This window comes from Stegodyphus dumicola, chromosome 5 (assembly GCF_044657685.1).
Source record: "Stegodyphus dumicola isolate Sdum_Otavi_A_Nest chromosome 5, ASM4465768v1".
NCBI lineage: Eukaryota > Metazoa > Arthropoda > Arachnida > Araneae > Eresidae > Stegodyphus > Stegodyphus dumicola.
In genome coordinates, this window is record NC_140772.1 from 197,381,759 (window position 1) to 197,396,278 (window position 14,520).

A 14,520-nucleotide genomic window follows, 5' to 3' on the forward strand; every position below is an offset into this window, starting at 1 on the left:
AGAACAATTTCTCAGGTTGGGCTTCTTGGAAAAGAACTCGAGCATTTTACTAAATTAAACTTTATTTTCACCGAAATTGCTATACACATAAGAGGTGAAAAGGATGTATATAATTTTTCTTACATAATCTTTCTTTCTTTGGGGATGGGGGTCTAGAACTAATATCAATACCCTATCTGATTTTATTTCGGCTATCAATATGCCTGTCGATTTCAAATATAAAAAGCACTTTTTCTTTGTTAGTAATATGCTTCGAATTCCTCCTATCCCTAAATCTCCCATTTAATATTTTCTTTCTTCTTACTCTTTTCCAAATTTTTTAGCATCGCGACCTTCAAGCTTCTGTAGAAAATAGAAATTCTGCAGAAAAAGTTTCTGTCCGTGAAAAGAAAAGAAGGAATAAAGGGCTAATAATAAATAAATGTATAACTATCACAAATAAATTAAATCAGTTGACAATTATAAATTTTAATTTAAAAAATACATAAACTATAAAACAAAAGACAAAGTATTGAAATATCTTGTCACTCCTTAAGGAAAATTGTTTCACGACGCAACGCATGTTTTGAGAATCACTGTTCTAGTTTTCTCGAAATCTGCGTTTCCAGGAAACCCGGCCAGTTATTTTTGTAAAGGAACACAGATGAGCAACTTTATGAAAAACGTCGGAATGGCATGAGGGTGCCGACGATCAACTTCAAATTTTAAGCTTATCTTTAATTTATGCCACGCTCTCTTAGGCAGCTTCACCGTTATTGAAGATCTCTGTCTTTTCGAACAGCGGCTGAGGTGCATAAGTGTGCGGCAGCGTTATGAAGCGGTCCCCAAGAGAAAGGGATGATTACAAGTTTGCACCGTTTTATTTAATCCTTCTATTGAGAAATTCCACATTCAAATTATCTAGCAGAATTTTACTTTTTAATGAAAGGGCCATTTTGCTGTCAAATGACATTGGGAACAAATGAGAAATTCACAGGAAAAGAAAAATTCTGAATTATTTAAATAAATTTTATTCTGTGACAGTATGTTTCGGTAATGTAGATGTCGAATTAAAAATTTTAAAAAAGAAAAACTTTTTAATAAGAATACTCATTGATAGAAAGTTTTGTGTTCCCTTTATTGGTATTGTACGACATTCACATTTATTTTTTAATTATGTCAAGCACTTTTAAACAGATGAATCTGGTACACAGTAGAATCTGGATAAGGAATTTTTAGATAAGAATTTAAAGTTTGAAGTTTGAAATAAAACTTAGAAAGTATATAAAAATATTCTGAATATTTAAAGTTTTCGCTTATTAAGTTTTTAGCCTTAGTCTAATTCCATCATAAGTAAAATGGGTATCTTTTATGAAATTTTACTAGCTCATTAAGTTTTAAAGATTTGAACACAAAGATCTCATTTTAAAAATTTTGATTCTTCAAAGATAAGAAATATTTTAAGTTTTCAAGTTTCACTCGACCGATCTCTTGGTGTCTGGTGATCTAAGTATCTTTTATGCTATGATGAGAACGTTTCTGCGTACATCCAACTACTGCATCTTTCAAAACAGAACTTTGCTGAAACTGCAATAACTTATCTTTACTGAATTAAGAAGGTTCTTTGCGCGCCGAGTTCCACGAAAAAGAAAAACATAGTTCCCCCTCAATAAATTCGTTATAATTGACTGTAAATATTTCTAAATTCTACCTTATGATGTTCTTGACGATTTTTTTTTTGGTTGTTTACAAACTGTGCTATTGTTTTTAATAAACTTTCCTTCCATCTTAATAAATCTTCTAGCTCAAAAAGTTCACAAATCCTTTCAAAAAAATTTTAACAAGATTTTACTGCACATGGTAGAATGAGCAAGAAAGCAAAAAACTGAACCAGTTGGTAATTCCAAAGATTTTTATAAATATATAACAGAGCATGTTTCTCAAATATCATTCGAAAGGAGGCAGGAGTTGAGGAGGCACGTCCCCGATCGGAGATTCGAGGACCGGTCGAAGGTTCTGTCCGATAACAGACGGTGCCAAGGCCGCAGCTTCTGGTGGGTAGTTGAAGAGCCATAGTCTGTCTCCGATTACCATGGGTCTTGCGGCATAGAGCCCCATGGATTGGTAATAGTGCTGGGCGAGCACCTCCAGGTCAGTGCTGTATTTGCGCTTCCATTTCGTCCTTCGATTCTGGAACCATATCTTGATCTGCAAGAAATAAATTTTTTCATTAGTAATTTGAAATCATGAAAAAATATGTAATTTCCTGCTTTACGAAATTTCGTTATTCCTCTTTTCGTTTCCCCTTTCGAAATTCGTTATATTTCACTTTTCCTTATGAATACTACTTTTTACTCTTTAAACTATGAAATACCGATGCAGTATGGAAGTAAGAAGAGCATTTATTTCTTTCAGATCTATCTGTGAGCAATTACATATTTTTAAATTAAAAGAAATAAGCTCTTAAGGTTTTTCAGATGGCATTTGTCCGTGAACTGATTACATGTGAGGTAAATACGAGGGTAAGTTGAAAAATAAGTTTCCCCTGTCGACAGTGGTCAGAGTTGTGTATGAAAGTCAAAAAATAGAAGGAGACATTAAAGATATGACATACCTTTATTTTTCCACATAGGTACCAAGTACATTGAGACATTTGTCATATCGCTTGATAAGCTTCAAAAAGCCCTCCAGGAAAAAATCAGGGCTTTGCATATGGAAGAAGCGTTGAACGGCTTGTTTCACTTCAGTATTGCTTCCAAAGCGCCTTCCCCCGAGATTTTTCTTCAAAGCCGGAAACAGATGGAAGTCGCTTGGTGCGAGATCAGGACTGTATGGCGGATGGTGTAGGCGTTCCCAACCAAGAGTTGCAATATGGTTTTGCGTTGCCGTGGCCGAATGTGGTCTGGCATTGTCATCCAACAGCAGAACGCCAGATGTGAGAAGGCCAGGCCGCTTTTTCTGAATCGCCTCTTTCAATTTCGACAGGGTGTCAGAGTAGCGCGTAGCATTGATGGTTCCAACCTCCAAAAAGTCCAGCAACAAAACTCCTTGAGCGTCCCAGAAAACTGTGAGGAGCACTTTACCTGCAGAGGGAGTTGTCTTGAACTTCTTTCGGACAGGTGATGACGGATGTTTCCACTCCATAGATGCGGCCTTCGATTCTGGCGGGAAATGGTGGACCCACGTTTCATCCCCCGTCACAATCCAAAACAGAAAGTAATTGCCATCTTCATGGTAACGCACAAGATGTTCCAGGCTGACCCCCATGCGTTGTTCCTTGTGTGTCGAGGTCAATTGTCGGGGCACCCATCGTGCTGACACTTTTCTGTATCGAAGAATGTCGTGGATGATGTTTAGAGCTCGCTCATGTGAGATTCCAAGTTCTTCCGCTACTTCATCGATGGTGATACGCCGGTTCGCTCTAATCATGTCATCCACCTTCCTGATATTTGCATCTGTAGGGGCCGTGCGCGTCCGTCCAGCTCTCGGTATGTCCTCCACTTGCTGACGTCCATTACTGAATGTGCGACACCATCTCCACACCATTTGCTTCGACATCACACCTAGCCCATAGACTTCCACGAGGCGGTTATAAATTTCTGTTCCTGATACCCCACGTGCCCATTCATAGCGGATAACCACTCTCACTTCCTCCTTTGGCCACGAATTCAAAATGCACCTACTCTCCATACCTACCGGGGCTCAAATGAGAGGCTGATCTCCGCTTTGCGCAGGCACTGCAACAGCGCCATCTGCTTGATTTGCAGCGACCTCTACCCAATGGTGTATCGGTGACGTGCGCGTTTTCCTGCTGTGTCGCCTACGTAAATATTACATGTTTTGCTTCGTGATAACAGTTCCCAAATCACATGGACGATAAATGTACGGTAATGTAACATATGATAACCGTAAGCATATTTCACAAGTGCACATCTGTGTAGCCACCGAGGGAGTGGCTTCTAGGGTGGACCAATGAGCATCCAGTAATATTTCTGTCATGTCACATGACCTTTCGTGTGCTTTAAAATTTAAGCAAGATGGCTGAAAATATTCTGCCACGCAATTTTTTTTTTACAAAATAATTAAAGCATCGTCGATTGCTTCTAAAACTTTTCATTGCGAAGTTAGGTGAAATATAGGAATTTATGAAGATTTCACTATCTGGTTGAAATAAATACAAACACATGTTGGAAACTTCGCAAAAATATCGATGTGAAATATTATTTAATAAGTAGTAAATAAGATGAAGAAAGAAATATGTGATAAACATCTGAGCCCAAATGCAATCTTTACATAAAACTTTACTAATTTGCAATCGTATACATTTAGAGCATTAAATTTCCCATTTAATAAATGCTAACTCTTAAATGTACTGTCTACACAAGAAATACTCATCAAACAGAGGGAATTTATCATCGAGTATATTCAATTTATTCACATATAATTTTTAATGTTAAACAATGGATATAAGCAGATCATATGTATTCTGAATCTTACATTTTAAAAATCAAAAGAATGCAAGCACTGAAATAAGAAAACACTAGATTCAACACTTTCAGTCATTCTCCGCTCAATTAAAAAAATATATATACTTGAATTCTCTTAATCTACATAATATGCCGTGAACATCAATCCTAATATTAATGCGTGATAAAAATCGCGAAAGCGAAATGTCAGCGATTAATCAAATTCAGAAAACGAAAGCACCACGAGATTTTCTACTATTACGTCATATATTTATAACTGCGAAACAAATGCAAATTAAAACGTAAACAACATATGCACGAAGATTTAGTAATAACGCCCATATGCACGAAGATTTAGTATCACAAGAGCAATAGCAGCTCATTGGTCCATTTTCGAAACCCCTCCCTCAGTGGCTGCGCTGATGTGCACTTGTGAAATATGCTAACCGTAAGGCTACGTAATAATTCACAAATTTTTCAGACTTCGCTAAAGATGTTTCTAAGCAAAATTAAGCCAAAAAGACATAGGCGGCGATCAGGTATTTGGTTCACAGTTGATTTACGAGTTAACGATAATGGTAGAGAGTAAGGCTGTAAGCTTAAGTTCATTAAAATGAAATTAAATCAGAAGACATCAATTTTTTCTAAGGTGGTGAGTCACTGGCGACTTACGCGTGTATTGTTCCTAACGGTGAAGTACACAGAATTGTTCAACGTGCAACTATTTCTTACTTGTAAGCCCTTCTTTTCTTCCAGGAATGTCGTCCTCTACAGGAATGTGAATAAAATGTACAATAACAATTTAAAAATACAAAAAAGGTAATGAATAATTTTATTTTAATATATACAAAATACATAGTATTAAATTTACAAACAGCCTTTAAAATTAACCTTCTCTTAGGCTATAACTCAAGATTCTAGATAATTTGGGTCTTTAGTGAAAGTAGTCCTTTCAAAGGAAAATGATATTTAGTAACGACATTTTTTATATTCCCGGAAATGTTAGTTATTTGCAGGTCAATGAGTCAAAAGTGATCATTTAAAAAGATGTTGTCATAAAATTTCCGGTTTATTATAGAAAACACAGGAAGGTGAAATTAAAATTCTGGGCTAAACCTTTCAGTAGGTATGAAGTCAGAAAAATATCTTTGGGTCAAAAGTGGAAGCCCATGTAATTCCAAACAAACTCCAGTCGTCACCGCTTCCTAAATGTGCCCCGTTATAAAAGTGCCCGCACATTTATGGATATTAGTCACGATTCGAAAGGACAGAAATCTTCGTGAAAATGCCCTGCATACAGATGCGCGCACTCTAATGGAGATCAATTTGTAACTTTAAAAAATCAACTTTCACAAGGCTGCGCTCACATTTACTCTTATGAAAGTTTCTGCCTCTTTGAACTGTGACCAATCTGGGTAAACGTGTTGATGTCTGTAAGATTGTTCATTATTATGAATGTGGTTCCTCCAGCCAAGAAATACCGCAATTTGTTACTGATAATAATAAACGAAAAAAAATTTAGTTACACAGATATCTTCTATTTTGAAAGCATATACTCCGGATTATTACTGCATTCATATGATTAAGGTATTTATCATGCTGCAAGGCAGAGTTTTGTATACCCTCATCATATACTTTTACTATCAGTCCACTATAAGAATTGTGATTATCTTTTTCTAGAGATCTTTGTTATCTAAAAGGCGTTATCAATCCAAAAACTGATCATGCTTCATGACAACGCCCTGCCGAATCCACACTTCGGTAATTGTGCTGAAGGATGCAGATTTCAGTCGAAAGTTTAGGAACATCGGACCTAAACCCCGATATTCCAGCGGTCGAGCTGTAAAGTCAAAACTGAACACTGGTAATTCGGTCGGAGGTTAGATTCCCGCAAACGTGCTGCCTTGCGTGGGCGTTTTCGTGATTTTCCTCATGCGTAACGTGCGAGCCAGTTTCCCTTAAAAAGCTCTCCACGAAGGCATTCCTCCCTCTCTTTCGTATAGTGCCTTAGAGCAGAGCACGTAACTAATAAAAAATTTAAAAAAAATAAAAAAATCACAACTTTCTTCCTATAGGATAACTGAAAGTCGATGAAATTTCAAAACAGATTCCAACCTAGTTATTTGAAGCTATTATTTGATGGAAGAATCACAACTGATCTGATGGATTGTTCATAGTGAGCACAAGAGAAATATGCGCAAATGGCAGAAGTATCATCCGATGTGGCTTGCTTACAAGCAGCATCCTTGTTTTTGGAATTGGAAAGCAGCATCATGTGAAGACGTGAAATGGAATAAGTTAACATATGAGGAAACTTAAAACACTAGATACGATGAAGAACAATCGAATTACAAATGCAGCCGTAACCTTTTTTCCTCTTTCAAATATTTCCAACTTGCAATTACGTTCACAATTTTTCTTCACCCCTCCCAGTTTTAATCACGGGTTAACAGCAGGCTCCACTTTTACATTTAATCTTTAATCGTATCATTTGTGCTATTATGGTTTGTGTACACTATGAAAACCTTGTCTGTTATCATTATTCCGCCTTATAATTATGTGTATGCCATCTCTTGTAACTGAATAACCTGTCAAGAAACTGTAGTACCTTTAAACTATAGCTGAAACCCAAATGTTGGTATTTTTGGTGTCTTAAACTGTAGCTATCCATGAACTCGTTAACATGTTTCTCAGAAAAGTGTTTGCATGTAACATAGAAGGTATGCTTACTAAAGTGTTGGTCATATGGATTTATTGCCACATGGGTGATTAAAATCTTTTTATAAAATGTAAGGAAATTTGGGAGGGGAAAGGTTTTAATATAAAGAAGAATACTAGGAAATAGTAATTGAATTTTTCTATGGACTGGAGTCAATGGGGATATGCAAATACGCGTCTTCTGGTACCATAAGTGTTGCAATGCAATGGATGCCTCTGGGAAGTAAAAGTTCAAACATATACTTTCAAATTAAAAAAAGCTTTATTTAACTATCCTATATTGACATTTTTATTACTATACAGGTACTACAGTTTCTTGACAGGATATTCAGTTACAAGAGATGGCATACACATACACTGGTGTGCAAAAATTAAGGACGAAGTCGAAAAATTAGCATATCAGCTGAACGAAGAGGCAGAGCGGACAAAAAGACCAATCAGGAGATTAAGTAAGGTGATGTACGGTAGCACATGCGCAGATATGCAGGTAGACGTAATGGGGAGTGTCTGAGTCGTATAAAGCATGTTGTCGGTGTAAGATCAGTATTTCTGGCAAAGAGATTGCACGCCGTATAGCAGTTTAAAATCACACCGAATTGCTGCCTCAGCGAGAAATGGCGAATAATCAATCTGTTAGACGACATCTAGATGCTTCTACCCGAGGTCGAATCATTGGGAAGTTCGAGGAAGGCCGCAGTGGGACAAGTGTGGCTGCAGAGTTCGGAATTGCTCACAGCATCGTTTCACGACTTTGGAGACAATTTCAAACTACAGGAACAACTATCCGGGGTTTAATAGTGGTCGTCCACGAGGAACCACACCCGCAAATGACCGGTATATTGCCTTACAGGCCAGAAGAAACAGGCGGCAAACAGCGGGTGAAATCGCTAGACATACGACACAGGCGACTGGACGACCGATATCGCGTTTTACCGTGGCCAGAAGACTGCACGGTGGTGGTCTGTTTGCACGACGCCCTGTGCGGTGTGTACCTCTAACGCCTGCCCATCGGAGAAGGCGTTCTCTGTGGTGCCGGGAACACCGGAATTGGAGAGACAATGAATGGGGACGAGTACTCTTTACAGATGAGAGCAGATTCAGTCTGAGTAGCGATTCTCATCGCATACTCATCTGGAGAGAACGGGAAGCCGCAATCATCCCTCGAACATCATTGAAAGGGACAGGTATGGAGGTGGCGGTGTTCTCGTTTGGGGAGGCATCATGCTTGGTAGTCGTACAGACCTTCACATCTTCGACGCAGGTTCAGTCAACGTGACCCGTTATAGTAACGAGATTCTTCTTCCATATGTGCGTCTTTTTAGAGGCGCTATGGGTCCGCAGTTCCTGTTCATGGACGACAATGCAGCATGTCATCGCACAGTAGCTGCCGAACAGCTCTTAGAGAGTGAGGATATTGAACGTATGGATTGGCCGGCACGATCTCCGGATCTCAATCCCATCGAGCATGTATGGGATTTTCTAGGCAGACGCTTGGCAGCTCGTACCTTACCACCAGTAATGATTCCGGAGCTTCGCTGCAAGACGAATGGGCAGCAATGTCTCAACAACTCATTGACATCCTCATTCTCAGCATGGGCAGACGCTGTGAAACCTGCCTAGCAGTCAGGGAAGATCATATCCCCTATTAAAGACCGGATGTTTCTTGCTGGACACCCATCACAGGGATATTTCGGCCTTCAGTCGCATTGCGCTCCATGCTACTTTTTCAATAAAGCTTCTTTTTATCCCTCCGATTTCTCTTTTAGTAAGTGTTGCTTACATTACTCATGTCCTTACGTATTGGGGATCTTACGGTATTAAATGTGTTGATTTGGAAAGCTTTTGTACAAAGTTATATTGAAAAAAACCGTCTCGTCCTTAATTTTTGCACACCAGTGTAATTATATGGCGGAATAATGATAACAGACAAGGTTTTCATAGTGTACACAAACCATAATAGCACAAATGGTACAGATTAAATATTAAATGTGAAAGTGGAGCCTGCTCTTAACCTGTGATTAAAACTGGGAGGGGAGAAGAAAATTGTGAACGTAATTGCAAGTTGGAAATATTTGAAAGAGGAAAAAAGGTTACGGCTGCATTTGTAATTCGATTGTTCTTCATCGTATCTAGTGTTTTAAGTTTCCTCATATGTTAACTTATTCCATTTCACGTCTTCACATGATGCTACTTTCCAATTCCAAAAACAAGGATGCTACTTGTAAGCAAGCCACATCGGATGATACTTCTGCCAGTTGCGCATTTATCTCTTGTGCTCAGTATGAACAATCCATCAGATCAGTTGTGATTCTTCCATCAAATAATAGCTTCAAATAACTAGGTTGGAATCTATTTTGAAATTTCATTGACTTTCAGTTATCCTATATAATTAATCCTATAATTTTGTCACCTTTTTCCTAATCCACTGCAACAACTTAGAATCATGAAATTTAATTTGGCATACTTATGTTTTATGAGATGCACTTTTATTTGAATTTTACTTGGTTAGTAAGCTTCGTTTTCACTCTGGACATCTTTATAAGAAAGACACGCGTCCTTTTCTTCCCCCATTAAACTATTGCTGAAACCAAAATGTTGGTAGTTTTGGTGTCTTAAACTGTAGCTATCCATGAACTCGTTAACATGTTTCTCAGAAAAGTGTTTGCATGTAACATGGAAGGTATGCTTACTAAAGTGTTGGTCATATGGATTTATTGCTACCTGGGTGGAAGATATCTATTTTCTGTTCTATATCTATCGGTGCATATGGCCAACTGTTCTGCTATAAATGACTAAATAGCATAGAAATATTTGGTGAAGTGTGAAACCATATATTCACAAGGCTGTTGCTGCAGACTTACCTGTTGTATAGTTTAATATTTATAGGCAGTCTCTGATACCAGTATCGATGTTTCTGCTATAACAATTATGTTGGTAGTATTTGGAGTTCGGTTTGATTTGGTTTATTTAGTTATGGCAAAGCACTCGATTGCTAGGCCTAATGGAAGGATTGCCTTCATAGACGACTTTCTAAGAGAAGATGAACTTTAGATACAAGAACCCCTTATCTTGATAATATTAGATGCATTAGTCTTTTGCGAACTTTGGGAAAATGTCTTGAAACTCTCTTCATTAACATAATAAATTGGCATTTGAGGCAGAAATGTTTTTATAATGATTCTCAGTTCGGATTTACTCCTCGGAAGTCTGCTGAAGATGCCATTATTCGCCTTTGTAATATCTTGCAATGTGGAAAGAAAACGAAGTATACTACAGTTCTTATTTTCCTGGATTTCAAAGGAGCTTTTGATAATGCTTGGTGGCCCTATTTTAAAAATTCTAAAAGATGCTGGTATACCACTTAATATCTATAACCTTCTTAAAAGCTTCTTGAACGAGAGGACTGCTGAGCTTTCAACTTGGGAACGAAGCTAAGGTTTATTCTCTAGAAAAAGGATATTCTCAAGGCTCTGTGTCTGGACCTACTCTTTGAAACACAATAATAAATGTTCTTTTAAGTCATCTCGACTATAGCTGAAAGCAAAATGTTAAAATTGTTGTTTAAAAATTGTATTTGCAGACGACTTACTTTTAATTTTCCAATGAAAGATTTTGAATAATATTCTTTTGAGAGCACAAGAAGTTCTAGACTCTATCTCCAGTTGGGCGAGTTCTCATAAACTCACTTTCAATTCTTCAAAAAGTAAAGCTATGCTTGTTCCCAGAACGTTTGATGAACAAAATATTGCTACTTTGATGCTCGATAATTCTCCGTTGGAATTTGTAGAAAATGTTAAGTATCTTGGTGTCATTCTTGACCAAAAATTAACATGGAAAAAGCACATTGAATTCCTTTCTGCTAAATGTGAAAAAATTATTAATCGCTTTCACCGAATCGCCAAAAATACTTTTGGAGTACTTACGATGTTAAAAAACTGATGTATAAGCAGTGTATTGTACCTTTCATTTCGTACGGCTGTCGTGCTTGAGGACATGTTCTTGTCAAGAAGGTTAACAAAAGAAATTTAAGAAAAATTCAACGCAGAATTCTTCTTCGTATTATTAGTGGTTATAGAAACTTAAGCTATGAGGCTACTTTTGTTCTTGCAGGAGTTCCGCCTATTGATTTTGAAATTGCATATAAAAATAATATTTTCGAGTCATTGGCAACTGATACTTTTTAAGACTGTATTAATGGAATTGTCCCCTTCACTGATCTTCCTCAGCCCGCTACTTTAGAACCCATAAATTTCCGCAATTATAAAGAGACTGCTGCAATGAGTTTTCATATGGTTTTCTTTACAGATGGCAGCAAGATGAACAACAAGGTTGGCCTTGCATTTGTTCTTTTTGAAGGCCATTCCGAGGTTTGTTTTTTTAAACACCGTATACGGAATGAATGCACAGTTTTTCAAGCAGAACTTCTGTGCATTTATCTTGACGTTAAATGGATCAATGATAATGGGACAACATCCTCAAGGTACCTTATTTGTTCTGATTCTCTTTCTTCTCTTCAACTTTTGAACAGTATTACCAGCTGCGACAAATTAGTTATCGAAACCCTAGTAACTGATAGTTCACTTAGAAATAGAGGAATTGATATCCGCTTTGCTTATGTGCGTGCTCATCATGGTTTCTATGGGAATGAAAGAGCTGATTTCTTACCTAAAGATGCCTTAAATTTACCCATTGATATCAACATTAGCATTCCAAAGAGCTATTGGAGGTCCTTTCATTATAAGAAGCTTTTAGCTATGTGAAATGAGGAATATATTTCACCTTGTAATGCTGAGGTCACCTCAAAGTTCTTTCCTTCCATTTACCATAGACTGCATTCCGAGTCTTTCCTCTCTATAAATTTTAAAGTGTCTCAGTTTTTAATCTGGTTACGGTAAATTTGCAAGTTACCTGTTTCGTTTTAATCTAAGATCAAAAAATTTATATGAATATTCAAAAAGAGTGCCTCAGGATGTGGAACATTTGATTTTCTTATGCCCTACATTTGATGGCTTTAGATTATGTTTACAGAAACGATTTGAAAATGTTCGGAGTGACTTGGCCAGTGAACTTATCTGTTTTCGTGAAGTCCAGACTGCTGTTCTCTACTTTTGTTCGTTTTATTTATGCATGTAACTTTTAATGTTTCAGTTAATGTACTCCTGTAAATCCCGTGTTGTATATATGTAGTGCACGAGGAGTCTATGTTTTCAAAGAAAAAAAATACTTAGCGTACAGAATACAAGATGGAATCCTGCCCAATGGTAAAACATAAAGCAGAGTCAGTTCAAGTATCGAATTAAAATTAGTCCGAAAATATGGAGTTTTAATGGAATCGCAATGGAAATCTCACAGAAGTGAAAAAGCTATGCCTGTTATATTTACCTGAGTCTCTGAGAGCTTCAGTGCTTTGGCTAACTGTAACCTTTTGGAGACAGATAAGTACTTGTTTTTTTCGAACTCAGCTTCTAAGGCCTTTATTTGGCCAGACGTAAAAGCTGTTCTCGGCCGTTTCCGCCGATCTTCGGATGTGTTTTCACCTGAAAAAAAAAAACAAAATTTACACATGTGATTTGGCGAACAAATCGCATCAAATATTGGTGAGTAATGAAAAATGTTGAATAAAATGCGCATAATGCATAAAATGGAAATTGCAATTTGAAGGCTTGAAATTCCAGTTTAATAACTTCGAAGCAGAACTTTTACGGAATTATCGAAACCCCTTAAGTGGTGTAAATGTGCCCTACGTCGTATAGAAGATTAGCATAATCATCTGGCAAATGGAAGATCAATGGTTCGAATCCCGACTAAAGCCACAAGTTCCTTGATATTAAAGCCACAAGTTCCTGGTTTCAACAAAGCCACAAGTTCCTGGTTTTAGAAAAACATAGTAGTGTCTGCAAGCTTACCATCCACAGCTTCAAAAAATTATAAAACGTAAAATTACAAAAATGAAGAATAAAAAAGATTATCTTTCGGTTACGAATTACGTGGCATTAAAAACATCTTTTAGAAATTACGACAACAAGCGAATATTCGTAAAAAAATCATCATTTGGATGTGTTATAAATTAAATGCTTTTTAACTTATATCAATTATATTCATTGTTATGTTTACAGAATATTGATTAAATTACGTTTACTACGTTTAGTGTATTTGAACCGTTCAGTCTGTTAATTGAATTTATGTCGTACTTCTTATTCAAATTAGAGTGTCGCTTAAATTTAAAGCGAATGCTTTAGCTTCTTATTTCTATATAAATTAGGTAGCTTATGTTTTTATTAATGTCTCTTTGAAATAAAAGAAAATGTTTCTTTTTTTAACACATTTTAAAATCATTTTTATATTTTTGCTATTTTTTTCAATTTGAAATTCTATATCGGGCTTCGAGGAGGGTTATTTTTTATTATTTTTCCCAATTTTAAAATCCTACTGCTTCTAAGATTCGAAGTAATACCGTAGATTGGTTGAACTTGAAAGCTAAATTAAAGATTTTTTTCCTTTTCCGAATGGCAACAAACTTAAACCCGGCTATGCGAAAGAGTATACCTGAAGATTGTGTGTTATATTTGAAGCACTGGCATCACTTGGGAAGTGACACTTTTAGACTTTTTTTTTTTTATTATTTATTTATTTATTCAGCAGTTCTGCCAAGCCAATGTTTTTCACGAAGGCGAGGATAATTCACTGCCAGGGAGGAGACGTTAGACACCTTCGTGGTGTAGTGGTTCTGCAAGCTGCGCCGGTATTCTAGAGGTCTATGGTTCGATTCCCGGTGAAGGCGGTTGCTAATTTTTCATCTCTCTAGCTTCCAAAAGAATCCTAATGTCTCTACAAGTTAATAAGAACATTAAAATTTCAAAAAGAGCTTCAGTTAATTTTGTATAAAAAAAATCTAAGGCTCGAAACATAATAATCATTTAATAGTTTAATAATTTAATAATAATTTGGCCTAAAGCAATCAAAACTTCTTCTAAAAGTGAGGCAGCCTAATAAAAATAACAAAAAGAAATTAAATTTCATTAAAATGCATTCATGTTAGATTAATTTCCAAAGAGATAGAATACATATCACTATTAAATGCTATTAATATTCATCTATAAAATTACGATACTTTTTTTTTTTACTCTAAACATTAGATGCCCATCCCTTTGAAACTTGCCGTAATTTTTTACTGTCATCGGCATTCACTTATAGCAAGTTTCCCGTGTTCAACATTGACCTTTTAAGTCTACTATATTGGTGTTATGAAATGACACCAATATAGTAGACTACATACATTGATAATCACATGTCACTATCAATGTGTATTTCCTTAAAAAAATGACAGGATTGCTTCTAAAATTAAAAATAAGACAGA

General features: G+C 36.5%; 1 protein-coding gene across 1 annotated transcript in view; it reads right to left on the reverse strand.

The window, feature by feature from the left end:
• Positions 1–1,810: 1,810 nt before the first annotated feature.
• The window catches only part of LOC118195815 (homeobox protein MSX-2-like), a 29,005-nt gene continuing 16,295 nt past the window's right edge, over positions 1,811–14,520 (reverse strand). Inside the window, exons 2-3 of the mRNA XM_035367149.2 lie at positions 12,546–12,700; positions 1,811–2,187 (exon numbers count right to left, since the gene is read on the reverse strand). Of these exons, the coding sequence (XP_035223040.1) occupies positions 1,927–2,187; positions 12,546–12,700 (416 nt within the window). The 3' untranslated portion in view covers positions 1,811–1,926. The remainder of the gene's footprint in view (positions 2,188–12,545; positions 12,701–14,520) is intronic.